Consider the following 20,374-nt stretch of genomic DNA (forward strand, 5'->3'; position numbering starts at 1 on the left):
AAGTCCACCACTAAATAAGGTCACATGTCTGATGCTGCAAACACGTCTATAGCACGAGCTATCGCTTTAGTGTGAGTTGAATTTTGAGGATGTTTACACTCCAAATGAGGACAGAAGAGTTGCCCGTGTTAACAGAGTTGTTTTCCTAGTTGTGTCTACATCCTTATGATGCATGCAGCGATGTCCTGTGCTTTGTTACATTTTCATAACATAGTTTACATACCGTCGATTCCCTCAGAGGGTGTGTAACGCTTTAGGTCCGTGTTGCGAAAGTTGACTTAGATTAACGGAGGCGATTCAAACCCTCATAAACGTGACGTGAATGCTTCACTAAGCAAATGGAACATGCCATTATGACAAATGTCATGTGACATAAGTGAGGGCTGCAAAAGTCTTCCACACAGTTGGAGCGTTATGTTATAATAGCAACATGGTAAATGCATCAGCTTAAATGTCTTTGTAAAGGTTTCATTTTTTAAAGTAGTAAAAAAAATTATGAAATTCAAGATTGAATCTCTTTTAAATATTGGGATTTTAGACATTTCCAAATATTTAAGCATGTTTTTGGAACAATATCCAACAAATATAATAAAAAGTGTTTCAGAAGCAGAGTACCACCCACAGTTAGATATTTCTTTCAACACAGAACATATTTATAGACTGGAGGTCTCTCTGTTTTATTTTCGGTCTCACGTCCTTTAAAGTTGCCAGGTCTGCTCTCATGTTTCAGTCCTGCACTCTGTGAACTCCAGACCGGACTGAACACTCGTCCAAAAGTCCTCCCGTTGTGCTGTGATGGGCATGCAGTCATTAAAAACATCAAAGAGACTCTTCCCGTGACAAAATGATTGAATCCACCATCGGGCACAACACCCCTCAAATCCCCCGACTGTCAAGGTGTCCGGTCCGGTCAGGGTCAGCGTCAGAACCTTTTCATGTGTGAGCTGAGACAATGTGAAGTCAAAACCTACATCGTCTCGGAGGAGTCTCGCCACGCGAAGTGCTGATCGATGTGACAGTCGCTGTGAACGCACGGTGCGTTGAGCAGCAGCCTCCCAGGCAAACAGCTGATGTCTATGTGTTAATGAACATCGCCAGAGTCTCCCAGTCAACTCTGAGATACAACACGAGGAGTGAAGGTTAAACAAACCATCAAATCAGACCATTTGTATCCACGTAACTGCAGCTGCGTTCAGTTACCTATCATATCAACAGCTTGTTTATTATAAAAAATTAGGCAAAAATACACTTTACATAGTTACAGCTGTCGCTTTCCACATTTTACACTATCAGTGAATTCAAAATAAATCAATGAATTCAAATAGAGACGGTGCAAAGCTTCATTTTGGCACGTGTACTGCTGATAATAGACCCTTAAGGCTTCTGTCATTATGTAACTTAATTAGGGAATCCATGTTGAAAGGTCACATACAATACAGCAAAGTCTGACCTTGTACATTATTTATAATTCGATTCATAAGCACATCATGCCTGGGTTTGTGTCACTCATTAAAGGTCAGATATTTACATGAATGTTTAACAGAAGTTTCAGTTTTAAAAGCCAAAAAGGCCATCATTTAAAAATCCCCTCTATGCAGCATGTGCCTGTCAAAATCTGCAAAATAATATAGAATAATAATTTGTGTCCAATCTGATTTTGCTTCTAGAATTTTAGCAGTTTGTTAAAAATCTAATTGATTTTTAAAGAAACGTTATAAAGGTCTAACAACTGGGGACCAGGCACTTTCTATTAAACTTTAAAATACATCCTTCGAGTTAGTCTCCTGCATATTTGTTACCATTTACTGCTATGACAATATTGATCAATGATTGCATATTTAACCAATCACAAGAGAGCTCAGGTCAGAGAGAGATTATAACATTGTTCACAACTACCTACAACTAAAAAGAAAGGGAAAACGCATGAAGAGCACATGTCATATATCTATCATATCTATCGTAAAATGTTACCATTTAATGATCTAGGAATGAGACTCTCGACTGTTTGTCTGCCTTTAGGGTCGTGAAAAACAAGTTGACACATCATCATCCTTCAGTCTGATATTGCTTCTGTTTTTGTTCCCTACAAACCCCTGAGGGAAATATCTGCGTCTTCAGCTGCTAAATGCTCCTCTATGTTCCCTCACTGTGCACAGTTTGTGTGTAGTGGAAGGAAACATTGGTTTTCTTTGGCTTTGTTGCTGAAAAACAGCTGCCTGTCTTAGCAGAAAACATCACCGGGAACAGTGAGTGAATAAAAACACTAAATACTTGATCTGGAAAGGTAAACATTGAGCTCACCTGTGGCTAATATTGTCCCTGGTCATAGGCTGCTAGACTGACTTAACCAGCGCTAGCTTGAAACAACACAAACATGGAGATGTTGTAAGTCAAGAATGAGACCCCCCTTGAAAAGCTACATACTCTACTGTGCTGGATAGCTGTGAAAAATCAAGTGAATAAATGCACTTTAAAATGCTGGGCAGGCATTCTGCGACTGATTATACACACATAGGTCATGGTTTTACAGTTGGGGCCATGCAGAGCATGGATGTATCCAAGGCTTGGGAGTCAGCAGTGAATTACAACCCTGCAGCGCTCTGCACTCACGTTTGTCGTCTCTGCCACGATGTTAGCACATAAAAACCTGAGAGAGTCCGTGTTAAATCTACAGCAAGTGTGATTACAGCTTCACAGCTGTGATGAGCTGCGAACTGGGAGTAACACTGGCCATTTTAAAGGTCATGCAGAGATGGGTATCGGCCAAACTAGCTACTCGTGTTTCAGTGAAGACCACACTTAAAAACCAAGAATGTACCCAAGCCTGTGACCAAGTCAGTCTCGAGTAAGCCTTCTGAGGACTAAGACCACATGCAATGTAACATCAAGACGATGACCAAGACCACGGTGTACCCAAGATCAATACATTTAGGGACTAAGAGTGGATCGTGCTGAAGACCAAGACCAAAGAGTAGCCAAGACCAATATTGTTAGAGGCTGAAACCAAGTAAAGACCACCAAGACCTTAGTGTACCCCAAGAGTTTTAAGAACTGAAACCGAATCATGACCAAAACTATGACCAGAGTGTACCCAAGACCAAGACTTTTAAGGAATGAGACTGGATCATGACCAAGACCTAATTGTACCCAAGACAATTTTAAAGGCTTAGGCAAATTTTGAGGGATTTTGAGACCAAGTCAATGTGACAACCAAGACCAGAGTGTACCCAAGACCAAAACCGTAAGGAACTGAACCTAATTATGACCAAGACCAGAGTGTATCCACGATCAAAGCTTTTATAGGCTGAGATCAGAGTGACCAAAAGGAAGGACATATAAAATATAGTGGGCTTGGCTTGGTCTCCACTTGGCTTCCCTCTGCCTTGTCTTGGTTAAAGTCAGTTCTTGGTCTTGTTAGTGTGTTGTTTTTAAATGCAATATTACTCTCCTCCTACGAGAAAGCCTCATCTGAAATGACAATAGAAGCGTTTATCTGTTTTTATATTCAGTGGAGAGCTCTCCTGAGTCCTGTAAATCAAACCGTGAGATCAGCACCGTGACATCTTATTTCCTTTGACGTTCCGTTGTTCTGAGGTTTGATGAGCTTTCCTGTGTCTGTTCAGTCATGGTCAGTGCCGCTCATGGGATCAGCTCTACTGTCTAATGCCAGAACCCACATTTCTCCAATCTGACAGATTTATAATCAGTCTATTTAAGGGACTTTTTCCTGTTTTCCTCCCATTTGGAAAGAACTAGTCCCCATATGCTTTCATCGGTGTCCCTCTTAACTCCACAGTTGGTCAGGAAAGGGCTGATGTTCAGCATGAGCACGATGTCTACTGAGGCCTGTATGACCAGTGCAAGGACAAAACCTGCAGCAGCTTTGTACCTGGATATCCGATCCAAAACACCAGACATGACTATCACAAGGAATTTTTCTATGGCCGTGTGGAAGAGAGCAGGCATTGTCTTGATCCTCAGTTAAAGTATTATAATCTGTATAGTAGAGGATAACAGATATGGGTTTTCTATAAGTAAAAAAAAAGATGTTTGGGGATGAAATTTGGATGAATTGCCGATTAACACAATGATCAGTTAGTGCAGATGAATGAAAACGACAAATATCAGTCCAACCAATAAATCATTACACCTCGACTGCAGAGGAACACTTTTACTATTGAATCCAATATGAAACCGCCTCCAGGACAATGAACTGAACTCATCCTTTCCCTTCTTTTTCATGCTACATTGACACTTCCCCTTTAGGATTTATAGTTTCCTCTTTTCTCTCACTTCACAACATTGGCATATTCTGCCAAATTCTGACAACTCTTTCTCTCCAGGCTTAAAACACGGACATCCACATTAGGAGCGTACAAACCATTCAATGGAATTCCTGTAAAAACATGACTAAGAGCATTAGCCATGCTAGCAGCTGTGTTAAGCTGTAGTTAGGGAATATTAACAAGCTGATGCTAAGCATGCAACGTACAATGCCAAACACTTTTTTTTGGAGCGCTCATTTCAGAGTAAGCAAATTCGCTGATTAGCATTAAACATGAGATACAGCTGGTGTTCAAGTGGCTGCCAATATTTTTGGGGATATTTTGCTGCAACCCACTGTAGTTTGTATTAGACGGGTTAAATTTTGGACTTTTAATGACAATCACAAGTCATTGGAACACACATCAGGGGTGATTTTGGAGTTCAGTGTCTTACCAAAGACAAGATTGAACCACCAACCCTCTGATTAGTGGGTGGTCTGTCGTACCAGCTAAATTTCAAACAAAATCTACACATGTCAACCTTATGGTGGCACTATAGGAAATGGTCAAAGGTTCATCAAAGCCATTGGGAGTCGTCGTCGTGGCCGTGTGGACATCTGAACCAAACTTCACTGTAATCAACTCAATGGTCTTTAAGATATTTCAGTCTGGACAAAAGAGACGGACACAATGGACACCAATAATCAGACTATTTACCTTTATTTTGATTAAGACATTACGAGGGCTGCAAGTAGTGGTTATTTCATAATTGATTAATCTGCTGATTAAGAGTACTTGTTTGGTCCATAAAATGTCAGAAAATCTGGAAATAACAATGTTGTCAAATGTCTTGTTTCTCCACAAACCAAAATGATTCAGTTCAATTATTTATTTTAGTTTATTTATTTAGTAATCGATTATTAATCAATGTATCAAGTAATTGTTTTAGCCCTATAAGACAATCAAAATCTTATCAAATCTATGCTGATATGAGTTGCTAACAGGATATTTTATCCATAATCCCATTTCTACAGTAAGTTCTGGTATATCCACATCACATGGGAAGTCAAATTTTTACAGCATTGTTGCAAAAAGACGAGAGAAGATGGAATTATCGGTCACTTATGATGGACAACACTCAAGTCGCTCAAGTGTAATTACTCAAACTTGAGCTAAAATTCATGAGAGGGCTTGGAAAAAAATGAGCAAAGAAGTTGGATTACCTGGTAATTCTTAAAAATGTGTCACCTGATTAAAGTCATCAGTTGCGCTGTTGTTGGTTGGTTGCTGGTTTGGTGTAGCATTAGCCACAGGCAAGCAGTAACGGGCTGTGACTATCAAGAGTAAACACAAACGATCCGGTGACGACAGTCGAGCAAGTGAAATGGCTTCCTGCTGCATGCAAAAGCACCATTACCAAGCTTAATCTGATCATGACTCACGTCTACATTACACACAACTGTGAAAACAATACATTGGACATTATTATCTAATTAGACATATACATAATATGATTAAGAGTATGGAGCGTGACCTAATTCATGTTTAAGTATCTGTTTACGTGGTCGTGTATTAGTCAGACTATTGTTTCAATGTGATTAACACTAGAATATGGAAATATAATCACTGCAAGCCAAATGCCAGACCGAAGTATGACTTCCTGCCTTCATTATTCCACACTGCAGCTGTTTGAACATGCTTTTAAAGTTTATTTAGATGAGACGGAGCTCTTATTCCTTATGCTTTCAATCATATTGACTTAGGTGGTTTGGGACAAAAAAGAAACAACAGCCAAATGCAAAGTCTCGAGGCCAGCTGTGTTCACTGAGATGGTGCACAGCCAAGCTGAAAGTGTCTCTGCCGCAGTATAGATGGAAACTCTAACCCTGTGTTTTGTCTGACAGCTTCACTGAACTGCTACCGATTATGAGCAACTCGCTCAGCATCTTCTCTCACTCTGAATCCTTAAAATATGTATCACACACTGGGCTCACTTTTCGAATCTGTCCCGACAGCGCAAACACATCTTAAATGTTTGTATCGCGCGCACACACACACACACACACACACCGAAGTACACTCAGATCTTTCAGACCCTGAGAGACCACAAGTGACTTGCTGACATTGACTCAAAGGGGTGTAATCCTTTTATTCCAGTCTGACTATGGAAAGTCCCAGACAGAATAGCTTCATCACAGACACATATGCACTTTGTTCTCTGACAACAGAGGAGGTGGACAGATACAGTCTCACAGGAAGTGAACATGAAAACCTCTTCTTTTGGTGTGATGAGTAGAAACAAACCCTGGCATCCCGATTTGATGACGACACCTGACATCGCAAATAAAGGTGTGACAATAAGACACAGCAAGTACAGTCCTGTGAAAGGATCCTCAGCTTCCGATCCACGTTTGTGCTGAACTCGTGGGTGTAAAGAGAAATTACTGTGTGGCCAGTGGGTGAAAGTTCAACTCTTTTTTTATTATTATTTTTAACATTTGTTTTGAACACAATTTCAGCACTTTTGTGCTCCTTTGACAAGAACCACAGATTGGTCTGTGAATTATTAAGGAGATTGGAGAAGAACTATAACAGACAAAGGGTGCAGTCTGGGTGTTGCGCACAGACATAACAGCCAAAAAACAACAGCTGCTAAACGACATCAAACGATGAACCACAGTCAGACAATTGACAATGCTTTGACTAAAGTGATGCCAGGATGTTGTTCTCATAAAACTGACACATGGTGCTGAAGCAGTCACAAAGGCATATCTCATGTTTTTCATGATGGTACAAGTATTGATTTCCTTTCAAATTTAAACCTGACACTGATATCAAAAGTTCACTGATGTTATCAGTGGATTAATGTTTTAATGACAGACGCCATAGATGCATATCTCTAAAGTCCTTCAAGGTAAGTCTTTCAAGTGTTTTGTGTGTGCAACCAATATGCAACTTTGGGAAAACAATATGATAGCTGTGGCGCTGTAACACTGCCATAGAAATACAACTAACGATGACAACAACAACGAAAATGTGTGACAGCAAGAGAGGTGGCATTATGACATCCTCATTTTCCCAAAATTGCCTATTGGTTGTATATTTGCAAGAAAAAGTATGTGAACCCGAGAAATTATCTGGATTTCTGCATAAATTGGTCATAAAATGGGATCTGATCTTCATCTAAGTCACAAAAATAGACAAAAACAGTCTTCTTAAACTACTACCTCACAAACATGTTTTTATTGACTGGGTACGATTGGGGACTTGCTTCAGTTGGGGGTTGTAACATTCAGCCGGTCCGAGTTTGCTTTCACACTTTCAAGAATTTATTCCAAGAATAACTGAAGGAGAAGACGAGACAAACAATGAAAAAGGAAAGTCACTCATGTATTGATGAATGCAGAGCAACTTCTGTTTCCGCCACATAAGAGCTCACAGTTGATTGAAAAGATCACAGTTGTTATATATATATTCGTCTGACCATATTTCCGTCAGAGCTTTTACCTCGTTCTAACTCCCTTCTCCTGGCTATCATTCTATACATGCATATGTTTTGGTTGTGGTTACCCACAATGCCCTGCGTACCCCCAGTTGCATATTGGTTGAACACACAAAAACGCAAGGGTGGCGTTTTTCTTAGGCATTTTAGAGCTCCCAAAACGCTGGTTCCATGAGGATGAAAAAGCCAATACGATTCAAAAGTTTTGCGAATTCTCCTTAATTCATTCCCGTGTGCCAGGGGCTCTGAAAGGGTAGCAGTGGCTAACGACTGAGGTGAGTTAACAGGACACAGCTGAACCTAATTAAGGAGGAGCAGGTCGAGTCAATGATGGGAGAACACAGGAAGTGAAGTTGTCTGGGATGGAAAAGAATGTGAGTAACTAAAATAAAAACAGGTGGAGATGCTGAAATATTGTAAATGGTCGGTCTCTTCCATATAATGTCATTTTCAAGATGCATCTTGTGTGTTACCATTTTGCGTTGTGACTCCATTACTGCAGCCTCATGCATATTTCCCTCTAAATCCAGACTTTGACACGGTGTCTGGTTACTGCTGCCGAGCTCCGCCTGTTCAGTCGATGTCGTTTAGCTTCCACATCTCGCCTACGTCCACTTCAGCCGAGTAACACACTGCATTTTAACACCCACTGAGGAATCTTAAGTAGCCGCATGGGAATATAAAAGCAGTTCACTGGCCGCTCGTTTTGTGAACGTCGGTGTGTGCCATTGAGCGTGGACGTGACTCAAAAACTGTTTCTGGCTGCAGTGAAGTCTGGTTTGAACCTCTTAACATACTGTACATCTTTCACGGGATATCATCAAGAGCCAAAAAAGTCTGGAAAGCAGCTCTTTGATTTCTTATCAGTGACACTCAATTTGACAGCACGTATTGATGTTTTAAATAGCACTGCAGCTGCGCTGTAAATATCTCACACTGATCTACTGTCTTTATCCATTGGAGCGTGAAAAATATGTATGTGGGCCTCGACTAAGCAAGTAGTCTTAACGGATTTGTATCAGTTTGAGTATCTCCGAGATTAAATCTCCATGCTTTAGAGAAATTGTGTTTATATTAGGATATCACAGATGCACAGTCGGCGAAGGGGATGAAATAATGAAAACGGTCAAGTGTAATATAACTCGATGTGCAGCCTCCTCAAAAATGATGAAAATACTTTAAAACCCACATAAAGGAGAGAGAGAGTGAGTCTGTGCTCAGTGAAGCCTTTTCCATCTGCAGTGTAGACGAGACAGAGTAGCAATGCAGAATATTCTGTGATACTTCCGCTTTAAGATTTGACAAAACTAAAGGATGGCTGTCATTTTCCCCAAAAATCATGCTCACATGAATATTACCTGATACCATTGAGCATATTCACACACATTCATTCTTAGTGAGGACATAACGTATCCCCGAGCCCCTTACCCTGAGATTAACCATCACAGTTCAGTGCTTAACCCTACCCTGACCTAAACACAACTCTAACCCTAAAACCAGGTAACTAAAGGTCTTTGTCTTGGGTCAACTGTGGTCTTGATCATGGTCTTGACTCGGTTACAGTCTTGTTCTGGATTTAGCTGTTTTATTGTGGTCTTTACTGCAACACTAGCAGAATGAACAAATAAAGTTTGAGTAACTTATCAATATTCATTCATTCGTAATAAATCAGCCAACAGAGACAATTACATTTAAAATTGGACAAGAGAGTACGAGTCCTGACTCCTGATGAGGAAATCAGCTGAAGTCCCGATTCAAAAGTCTAAACGTCGGAGCCAATGACTGATACAAAGTGCAGTAGCAGGAAGAAACAGAGAAACTCTGATGCCAACAAAATCTGTGAGAAACTGTGCAGAGTGGATGTCAAGAACAACTCAAGGCCTCGACGCCACCTGGGAGACACAACTCACTCTGCCAGCTTTCACTGGTCGCAGGATGTATGAAACAATACAGCTGTCGGCCTTGATCTCTGCTCAGTTTACTCCTCTCAGAAAAGCATCTTCATTCACCGTTTTTGTTTTTTTTTCCTTTTTCACCCTCCTCTTTCCTTGTCGCACCAAACGAGAATCAGATGTTTAGCAGAGGAAGGACGGACCCCCGCCCATCCTGCTTTGCTGGGGTGGCGGGACAGCATCTGTGTAACGCGCGCACACACACACACACTCACACTGACAGGAAGTTTAACATTCCTCCCAACTTCCATCAGTGGCCGGCAGCTGATGCAGAAATGTGGCGATGTCTTTTCACGAGGGTAGAACCCGGCACTTAGAGCTGCTCCGTTAAAGCTCACACTCGCGGTTTAACACAAGCAGCAGTTGACAATATGTCGGGAAATGAAGGCGGAGAGATTTACTTTATCACCTGCTCTCGGCTTGGCTCTGCTGTACGAGCGCGAGGAATTTCCTACAGTTTGCCCGTGAGGCTTTTAGATTTCAGGCCGAGGCTTAGACGACATCCTCCGGCGCAGTCCTGTGGCTGCCTCGTCACAAGCTTGACTTGCCTAAACAAAGACAAGGCCCCCTTTTTCACCCTGCAAATTCCTTGACAACTGCTGGAAGCTTCCTGCTGGCACTTGATATGCTCCATTTCGTTCCCATGACCAAAGCACAGTCACGCTGAGGCTTTCGATGAGCAGTTGAAGCCTCGTCTTGCTGACAGCCCGAAAGCTTTTTCTGAGCTCTGATGTGAAACTTCCCCTTAACTCTGCGAATGAGCGGAAAGTGTCGCAGCGAGTTGACGGTGATTGAGGGGTATTTTTTTGCTTTCTATGCCTGTGATGGTGCAGCAGGGAAAAGCTGTGAGTCTCACTGCAATTACAAGGGAAGACAATGAGGAGCCACTGTGTGATTTCATGTGTAATTACTCTAAACCTTCAGTGGTGAGGGTGCAAATGCTGCTTGGGTTTTCCCTGTGATTTCTTCCTTTGTTTATTTTCTTTTGCAGCCCGTGAAAAAAGCTGTGAGGCCACGTGAGCTTGATAATCAGCTGTTCTAAGGTCAGACGCAGAGCAGCGCTGTCACTGGCAAAATGAAAACAATTCCTGCTTCACTTTCACGGAGCAAGGACTTTTTCACTAATCCATTCCTGGAATTTGAACCAGTGACCTTGCCACCACCACACACTTTTTTTGATTTATGTCTCCATAGCGATCGTTTACCGGCATTTCATCCATGTGAAACCAGAACCCGATACCCCAGCCCACCCCACCCCTCCTTTATGTACACTCACCGAGCCGACTCCGTTTTTCCCAGCATGTGGTTGCCAGGTTGGACAGTTCCCGGTATTTCTCCGCCAGCTGGAGTTTGCCGTTATTAAGACGTGGTCGCCGGGCGAGGCTCTCCTCGGCCAAGTTCCGGTTGGAGGTCAGCAGCGTCTCCCTGTCCACCTGAAGCTCCTGGAACTGAACAGAAAATCAGAAAAACTCTGATTAGAAGATTCTTTTCTGTTCCTGATTCATAAATGTACAATTCTCTTGAGATGAATGCATCAAACTAGCAAGTTGCCATTACTACGGAGGTGTCTCCACACTGTTTGAATGCAAACTGCCATAAGAAGTAGGGATGGGAATTTCTAGAAAAATACTATTAGAAAATTTGTTGGTCTTATTTATTGTATATTCTAAACTCCAGTGCATGAGAGCAAGTAAAAGTAATGCAGGGTTCACAGTGTGTTGAGTTTAGAGGAGCAGCTTCAAGATGCATTCAAGAAAGCTCGAAGAAACAAAGTCCACTAATCTACAACTACTCACTGGAGTAGAAATATTAGTTTTTATAAATGCCGCAATTGAAAAAACATTTGTTCTGAATGTTTTTAATATACTTTGCATAGCCACAGTGAGTCGACAACCAAATACTCTCATACCCTAATTAGAGTATACAATTTTGTCCTTTTTAACTTGTCTTCATGAACACGGTCATCGAGTTCTAACTTCCGATGTAAACAGAACTCGCTATAAAACCATCAAACCAACAGATGCAGAGTTTAGCTCCAGAGTGAAGAAATCCCACCATGTTTGTTATCGCGGTGCATTCAATGACTCATGGTGTTAAACGTGCAGAGAGCACAGGGGCTACACCCACCACAGCTGCATGACTTCATATGAACACAGGGACTCGTGGGTGAAGGAGAGAGGAGGTGTGTGTGTGAGTACAGGAACAAACAACAAACTTTGTGAGGACAGTTAGGGACATTTTGTCTGGTCCCCGCAACTTTAAAGGGCTTTTTTAGAGTTAAGACTTGGTTTTAGGGTTAGAGTTGGTTTTGGTTAGGGTTAAGTTAAGGGACAAGGAATGTGTACGATGTGTCCTTGCTAAGATATAAAAATCAAGTTTGTGTGTTTGGAACCTTTGTGTCAGACTTTCTTTATGCTCTGCTCTGGTAAAACCTGTACCTGATGAAGGACAAGGGCATTGGCTAAACACCTGAGAACCGTCTTATCATCAACTCTCTCTGTTCAGCTTCTGTATGACACGACATACTCAAACACCAGATAACACACTGAAGCTTAAACCATACAAAGTCAATGAAACTACTGCAAATATTTGCAGTGTGTGTGTGTGTTTGTGTGTGCGTGATGGCTAAGCAGCCTACCACCTGTGTTTTCATGTTCTGTGAGCCATCACAAAGTTGTGTTATGTTATTTCCTATTAATCTCATGCAGGAAAGGTGGACTCCACGAAGATAACTCCAAAATATAAATGACTTGGGTAATTTAATCATGAACCCAAAGACATTCAGTTAATTCACAGAAATCGTCACATTGCACCTGAACAGTGAATAATTCTGCTTTAAAAACAAGGATTCTGTCAGCTGCTGTGCAGCAGGTTCAGCGGGGGAAGCACCAGGTGAAGTGATTGGCACAGTTGTAGTGAGGTGTCTAATCATGTTTATTCTACCTGGACCTGGGAGGGAAACCATTGCTGCACATACTTTATTTAGGCTATTTTCACACATATCTGAAAGAATCTCACACCTTTTAATGTGTTTTTTTTTCTTTCATCCACACGAAAACTCAGTTTTAGATCACTGAAAACTGGAATACTTGAATTTCCCAAAGGGGATGAATAAAGTTTATCTAATCTAATCTAATCTAATCTAATGGGAAAACTGGTTACCTGCCCATCCATGATAAATACACTATTCTCCATGCTGTGAATAAATAGAGAAATCCTGCACAGATATCATGATGTATCAGTATATGATTGTCTTGCAGTATATTGATCACAGAATCACTGTATCGTGACATTATTGGTATCGTGATTCCCATCCCTACTGTTTCATTATTAAACGAAAACGAATATTGGTTGAAACGGCGTGGAATCGAGGATTTAACCACACCCCCAGTGTGATGTCCCGCAGGCGTGCCAGAGGGGAAAAACATTGCCCCCACTAACCCGAAGATGCTGCCATCTAATAGTAACCACGGCCACATGTTAATGCTTACAGTCCATGAGAGGAGCAATGACATAATAAAATACATGGGATCAAATCATAAATGGGATTAATATACAGATGAAACCTTTATTCATACAATTTATGTTGAAAAGTCAAATTTCCGACCTTTTATGGCTTTTAAGGCACCATGCTGGGTGAGGTATGCTCGTGCGGGGGAGCGGTTGGGAAAGTCACACTGTCACAAGACCACAGGGAAACTATAAATTACTCAAATGAGCTGCAGCAGCTCAGCACTGCCAACACGTAGAGTCACAGCGTCACTGTACAGAAACAGTTAAAAGTGTCTCACAAACACCGACACAAAGCCACACTGTGAGCTCCACACTGCACAAAAAACAAAAAAAAATTTTCTTGAATGCTCCATCAGTCTCAGCATTCCTGCGACTCTGCCCAGCCGGATACATTTCGGTTTCAACTGCTTCCCTTTCAGCAGTCACTCACTCTGGACGCAAAGGCCCGTTTCACTTGGTCCAGCGCCGTGTTGCATCTGTCTCACATTTTACGTGTTGTCAAAAAGGACGCATGAGTCTGAAGTCCGGTGGAATTTCCAGACTGTGCCCTGTGGTCAAACGACGGGCCGAGATACGGCGCGTCTGATTCAGGAGAATAAAAATAACACGGCGTGTTTTGAACCAATTATGCGTCAAGTTTCCCTAAACAGGACACTCCGTTTCCTGCTTTGTGTACTCTACTCATCAAACAACTGACACAGTCTGTTGAGAGCAAAATGTTTGTTGAATTGTGATGCACAGGCTGTAAGAACACAGTTGATATATTGTTTATCGTCCCTGATAAATGACACTCTGGGAGCAGGCGACTCAGATCCTGGAGGAGACAAAAGAGCAGCGCCGCCTTTGTTTTTTGTGGTTGGACGTGTCTGACCACTTGAAATGCAGTAAATAGGTGCTTCTCTTTTATCTGAAGTGAGACTCAAACCTAATGAGACTTCTGTAACGCAGAGGCGTTAATTAAACAGTCGCCCCTCAGATGAAAAGAAGAAGAGAAGTCTCTTCCATGACAGGGAATCCTTCTTGTAACACTAGTGTCACACATTAGTTCTGAAACCATATTTCAGCGACTAACGCTGTTGCCTTACAGCAAAAAGGCCCAGCTCTGCCTTTCTGTAAGGAGTGAGAGCATGTTTTCCTCATGTTGTGTGTGGGTTTTCTCCAGGTTCCTCCCACAGTCCACAAACATGCCGAGGTTAATTGGACAGACTGACCGTAGCTGTGAACGTGAGAGTGAATCATTGTTTGTCTCTGTGTGATGGACTGGGCGACCTGTCCAGGGTGTGACCCCACCTTTGGCCCTGTGTCAGCTGGGATTGGCTCTAGTGACCCCCCACGGCCCTCATGGTGGAGAATGAAGCGCGAGATAATGAATGAATGAACACTGTCCAAATAGAGTTCTCCCCCTTTGCCAGTGTTTTCTGACACGTTTTATTCGGACAACGTGCACCCAACAATGGAGGACACCGCATTGCCGTCACGTTTTGGACTGAGTGAACCTAGGTTTATCCAAATGCAAACCGAGGCATTTTGATGTACACCTCTTGGAGGTGGAAGGGAGTGACTACACCCTTTTCCAGACTCAATCCCAAATGAAATTGAGATGCAGTTTGTCGTCAGGCGGATTAATCACATTTAGCAACACTAGCAACTCTCACGATGAAGTCGGCCATGACAGACACTCTGTATGTTTACATGCACAGTTTAAGCGAGCTAAGGCCGTAGTCTGACTAAGACAGGCAATCGGACAACTTACCGAGTATACATGTATACAAGCTAGTTTGTATTGAATATAGTGACCTTTATGTAACTGGATAAAAAAGTGCCGGTGAGATTGGTCGGTGAGATGGACCATGTTGTGGTTCTGTACGTCTGTAAGAGCATGTGGTTGTCGTGTTGTCTGAAGAAAGACGCTGCCAACGTATGAATTCCGCCAGCAGTACTGCGGTTTATACGTCGTCTCCTTCTACTTCAGATTCAATGACCGGGGAGGACATTTTGGTGCATGCACAGAACGCCAAGTCCAACTCCAGTCCGACGAAGCATATACATGCCGGAGTAATCGGACTATGAATCGCACTATCCACGTATGTTATTCCGACTAAGACGAGCTCAACGTTTGTATAACGTGTTGATATGACATTAAGTAAACCTGAATTAATGTCTTAGTCTGACTAAAATCAGACTTTTAACATGCATATAAACACACTGACTTCAAAAAGCCGCCACCACCATCAAGGGCCAAACACGCCTGCTGTTATGTGTTATTGTGGGGCTATGACAAGCTTTGTTTCAACATTCATCAAACAGAATAGTTGATGAATTTTTTTTCACACTATTATTTTTTACCACTATTTATTGTTCATGGCAGCAAAAAGCTGACTTTACCACTGATGAGTGCTCTCCGGAGGTTGTGTGTTGTTGTCATATCATATAAACTGGTGCTTTTGCATAAATAAAAGTTCTTTGGATTGATATTTATCTGCCAGCCTGTTTGAGATCACAGCAACGCTGCGGCAGAAGCAGCTGTGGCACCGGTGACAAAAACCTGATGTGTCAGATTATTGTACTCAGCGGACATGTCGCTTCTTGTTCTGACAGTTACAAATGAGGACGAGACGAGCGCTGCCAAGAAAGCTGCAGTATATATGACATTATGATTGATTCAACTCAGCAGTTTACATAACACTTGTCGTTTGCATGAGATTAATGAAGCGCTGTGCTCCCAGAGCTCATATGAATAAAAAACATTGTGAAATCATCACAGCAAACATATGCTTCATGATTATAATACAGCTGCACCAAGCACTGGAAGCGAATGTCACAATTTTTATATGATAAGCTAATGACAGGTTAATGGAACACTGGGTGAATTTCAATAGTCTCCCAGGGGAAGAGTTGTATGACCTCTCCAGGAGAGTCAACCGCTCTGGCTCCAACGTACCATTTCACTCACAAGAGCCAGGTTTCACATGTCACACCCGTCGCCAACAAGTCATGCCTTTCTCTTTCTTTTTAAGCAATATCACATGACTTTCAGCCTTAGCTGTCTTAACATATCAGAGAAGAAGTGGCGTGGGGTCCAGAGAAGACGTCAACTCAAAAGGTGCCGCCCAGCAGTTCTCATCGCGAGGACCTTCTTCTTCCAGGAATATTCTAATTTCTCAAATCGCTCCACATTAACACAGCGAGAACATAATTGATGGTGATGAGCACACACTGGTACTGTTTCAGTGCACACACTGCTGCTGTTGTCACCCCAGCCACAGCCATGAGAACGCAATGAAACTCTATAGCCCGCTGAATCTTGATGGAGAGACTATGTTCTGTTTGAGCACCCCCAAGGCACACCTAATGAAAATGGGGCCCATGCATGTATGTGTGTGTGTCAGTAAGAAGTATTGGTTGACACCAGGAAGCTCATAATGTAGCCCTGAGACACACATCAATGGTATGACTAATGCAGTGTAATGCATGCGGAATTCCGTTCAAAATACCTGCATCTATGCTCATACGCAAAACCACATTTACTAAATAACATGAATTCAATGTTTTCATAAGCTTATACATCACCCTTCCATTCGGCACAAATGTATCACAATAGGATGCTACCTAATGCAAGGATATGACACTTCTCCTTAAAGATACATAAGCACGTCAGAACAGCCTTAGAATGAAAATGTCACATGAAGAGTACTTGTAAAAAGTTGACATTTCTTTCAAATGGCAGATGTTGAATACATTCAAATGATGCCGAAATCGAAAGTGTGTTATAAAAAGGAAAACGCTTTCTTAGGTAATCTCCCACTTTGTACTGCAAAGTGCAGGGAGATGGAAAAACTCTATTTTGCGAGGTATTTAAACGGAGTTTGGCGTAAGGACTGCAAATGCATAGCGGCTTCAACACCACGATGCCTTTTGTGCACTACGAACACTTGTAGATCAAACTAATCACGCGAACATTGTACAGATCCACAAATCTGTTTTACATCTTCTGTTCGGCATCTGTTTAATTTACGCAAATATTAAAAAGTCGGTAAAAACCAGATTCGAAATGCGACCGCTCGCCACGCACACGATCGATGAGCCATGTAATAAGCGGATTTACGTTGCTACACATATCATGTTATACGACACAAAATACATAAACACTAATTTTCAGCGAAGAGAGAACAAAACACGCAGAGTGAAAACGAGGAAACGGCATCTTTACAGGCGATAAAAGGGACGTAATGAAGCGTTAATAAGGCGCAGATTCCTCCGGACACCCCGGGTTCTTCGGGGGGAACAGAGCAGCGGAACCCACCGTTTCATTCAGTCGGATGATTTGGTCCATTTTGTCGTCGTCCTGGAGAAGCTCCCGCAGCTCACTAGTGCTCAGAGCCCGGTAACCGTCAGGACAAGAGCCGGACTCCTTCACCAGGGACATTTTATTCCTTCACAACGCGGCTCGGAGACATGAAGTCAGCAGCGGTTACATCCCGCTGCCGTCGGAATGCAAGATGCGATCTGTCCGCATGGAGAGTCAAGCCGGGGGATGCAGTTAACTGTTGCACTTCCGGTGAACCCTTTCAAAATAAAAATACAAATTTAACCCTTGGTAAAACTTTTGATAAACCTAAGCAACTACTACTACTATAATAACATGCAACAGAAAAGCTAAATTACTCAAATAAGCATAAAGTGTATGAATAGTAACAGAGTGATAAAAATATAGTTACAGCTGCACTTACGGTAATATGATTAAAGTTAATTAAATGTAACCCTTTTCAATAATCCCATGCATTACAAATTCATTACATTACATGTCATTTAGCAGACGCTTTTATCCAAAGCTACTTACAATGGAATCGAGTACTATCAGCCAGGGGTGGAATCGAACTTGCGACGATGATGTCTTTCGCACACAGGGTACCAGTCTTAACCACTGAGCCACTCCACCCCCACATAAAATGATTAATTCAAGCAACAACTAAATAATAAGTGACAAAGAACAATATTATGATTTAAAAGCAAATATAGCAATTTGACAGCTTGTTATTACAAATAATTGCAAGATATACCAGCCACTGCATTGTTTGGTGGGATTTCCATCACAGTCTCTCTTAAAATGGTGTCACATGTTTATTAAAATCTAATTGAAATTGAAAAATATTCACTTATTGTATATGCTACACATGCAGACGCATACTGGCACCATTATAGTATGAATAATTTGAATTTGAAGAAAAAACCTGCGTTTTCAGCAAAAATTGATGCTGACTGTGACAAATTAGATCTGAAACAAGTTCAAACATTCAAACAGGAAGAAGCAGGAACACAGCTGGATTAAACTACTGATTCATGGAAAAAAAAATTCCACATGCTTCTCTCCTTATTTCATCTGCTTAAGCTGTTTTCCAACACAAAGCAGGTTTTAAATAAAATATGAATTATGCTATTTTTATTAAATGTTAAATATAAAATAAATAGTTAATTTAATGTTGCTCTCTCTGTATTTATATGAAGCTAGAGCCTTTAGCCTTTGTATTTAAGCCTAACTTCCGGTGCAAACTTTTCAAAATTGAAGTCGTCACTCGATTCAATTTAAATCATATACACTTAAGTGTCTTAAAAAGTAACAGACACCAAAAGCTACATTAGAGACACAACATCAGCGATTAACTGTACAGCTGAGGGAGTATGAAGCAGAGATTACACAAAAACTTAAAAAAAAAAAAATTATTCTGCTTCTTGTAAACAAGCAGTTAAATAAATGTGAAGGTAACTGCTAATAAACTATTTATTCTCATTATTGTCACTGTTTTATAACCTAAAAACAAGGTCAAAGAAGTGAAAAAGTGATCTGCTGTCATGGTAACGTTGGATTCTTGTTTTTTTGCTGAGCTGATTTTTGTGCATTGGAGTTCTTTTGGGTGTAAATTCCCCCACAACTTTCACCCACTTTTTTGGCTTTCGTCACGTCTGAGTTCACTAAAACCCCAAACTGTGGCTCAGACCCTGCATCCAAACCCAGATCTCCTCCATGAAAACAGCTGAGGACACAGAGAGAGAGAGCGTCAGACACTGTGTTATTATGTTGTTGCATATTATGTTATTATGTGGTCTCTGTGTGAGGAATCACTCCATGAATGTAGGTCAACAAACTGTTGGCTTTGGGTGTTTTTCTTAAAAACTTGACCAAATAATTTTTGACCCCCCCCAGTCTCAGTATTATTTGGGCTCTCACACCCACAAGGGGGCACCCAAGGTAAACAGAGTGAAGAAAAAGTGAAAATGGGCTTTGAAGAAAGATTGTACATAGATAACAGTAAACAAATTCTATTGTTTTCTTATTAAAAAAATCTGATCAAGTTAGCGTTCATGATCACAAAACTGGTTTGCATAATTATATTTGCATTGTCCTCAACTGTTGTATTTAAATAAACCTCCAGGCCAGAAATATTTGTACATGATTAAACTCTTATAAACACGTTTTTGGATACATAGACTTATTGTTTCCCTTTACTGATTTATTGACTCTCTGCTTTTATGTCAGTGACGCACTTAGTTTGAATATAAAATTAAAATAACTGGGTTGTTTTTTTTTTTACACCAGACTGGGCAAGTGCACACAATTCTGTGATTCCCAGGCATGCTCAGGGCGTTGAATGCATCATCAAACACGACCAATGTTATAGAGATAAAAAAAACAGAAAGAGATAAAGAAAAGGCATAAAAGTAAAAGTACAAACACCTCAGTGATGACCCCTGTGACAAAATATCAATTAAGACTTAAAGATATAATTTAATACTCAAGTTTCCGTAGTCCAGCGTACTTGATGATGGTGCGTTCACGGACGTCCGACTTGAAGAGCACGGGGGGATTAGCTCAAATGGTAGAGCGCTCGCTTAGCATGCGAGAGGTAGCGGGATCGATGCCCGCATCCTCCAAAGGTACACTTTATGAACTTTCCTCACACTAAACATAGCACAGGATGAAGACTATGTTTCAAAGCTTGTATGTCACTATAAAAGTATACTACTTTGTACTAAATAGATCATATGACAGGCAACAGTCCAGTTTATATGACTTAGCTAGCTAAACTACAAATAATTCAGAAAACCAAGAACACGTTGAGGTCAGGATTATCTCAAATGTTGGA

At 41.3% G+C, this 20,374-nt stretch overlaps 1 protein-coding gene and 1 non-coding gene across 2 annotated transcripts in view; one reads left to right on the forward strand and one right to left on the reverse strand.

Moving 5' to 3' along the window:
- vps37d (VPS37D subunit of ESCRT-I) overlaps positions 1-17,748 on the reverse strand; it is a 32,451-nt gene extending 14,703 nt beyond the window's left edge. Inside the window, exons 1-2 of the mRNA XM_044042793.1 lie at positions 17,536-17,748; positions 10,996-11,167 (exon numbers count right to left, since the gene is read on the reverse strand). Coding sequence (XP_043898728.1) covers positions 10,996-11,167; positions 17,536-17,658 — 295 coding nt within the window. The 5' untranslated portion in view covers positions 17,659-17,748. The remainder of the gene's footprint in view (positions 1-10,995; positions 11,168-17,535) is intronic.
- Positions 17,749-20,089: 2,341 nt separating this feature from the next.
- On the forward strand, positions 20,090-20,162 carry trnaa-agc. The gene has a single exon. It is a non-coding gene; the product is annotated as a tRNA-Ala (tRNA).
- The last annotated feature ends 212 nt before the right edge of the window (positions 20,163-20,374 follow it).

The sequence above is a fragment of the Solea senegalensis genome, linkage group LG13 (genome assembly GCF_019176455.1).
Source record: "Solea senegalensis isolate Sse05_10M linkage group LG13, IFAPA_SoseM_1, whole genome shotgun sequence".
Lineage (NCBI taxonomy): Eukaryota > Metazoa > Chordata > Actinopteri > Pleuronectiformes > Soleidae > Solea > Solea senegalensis.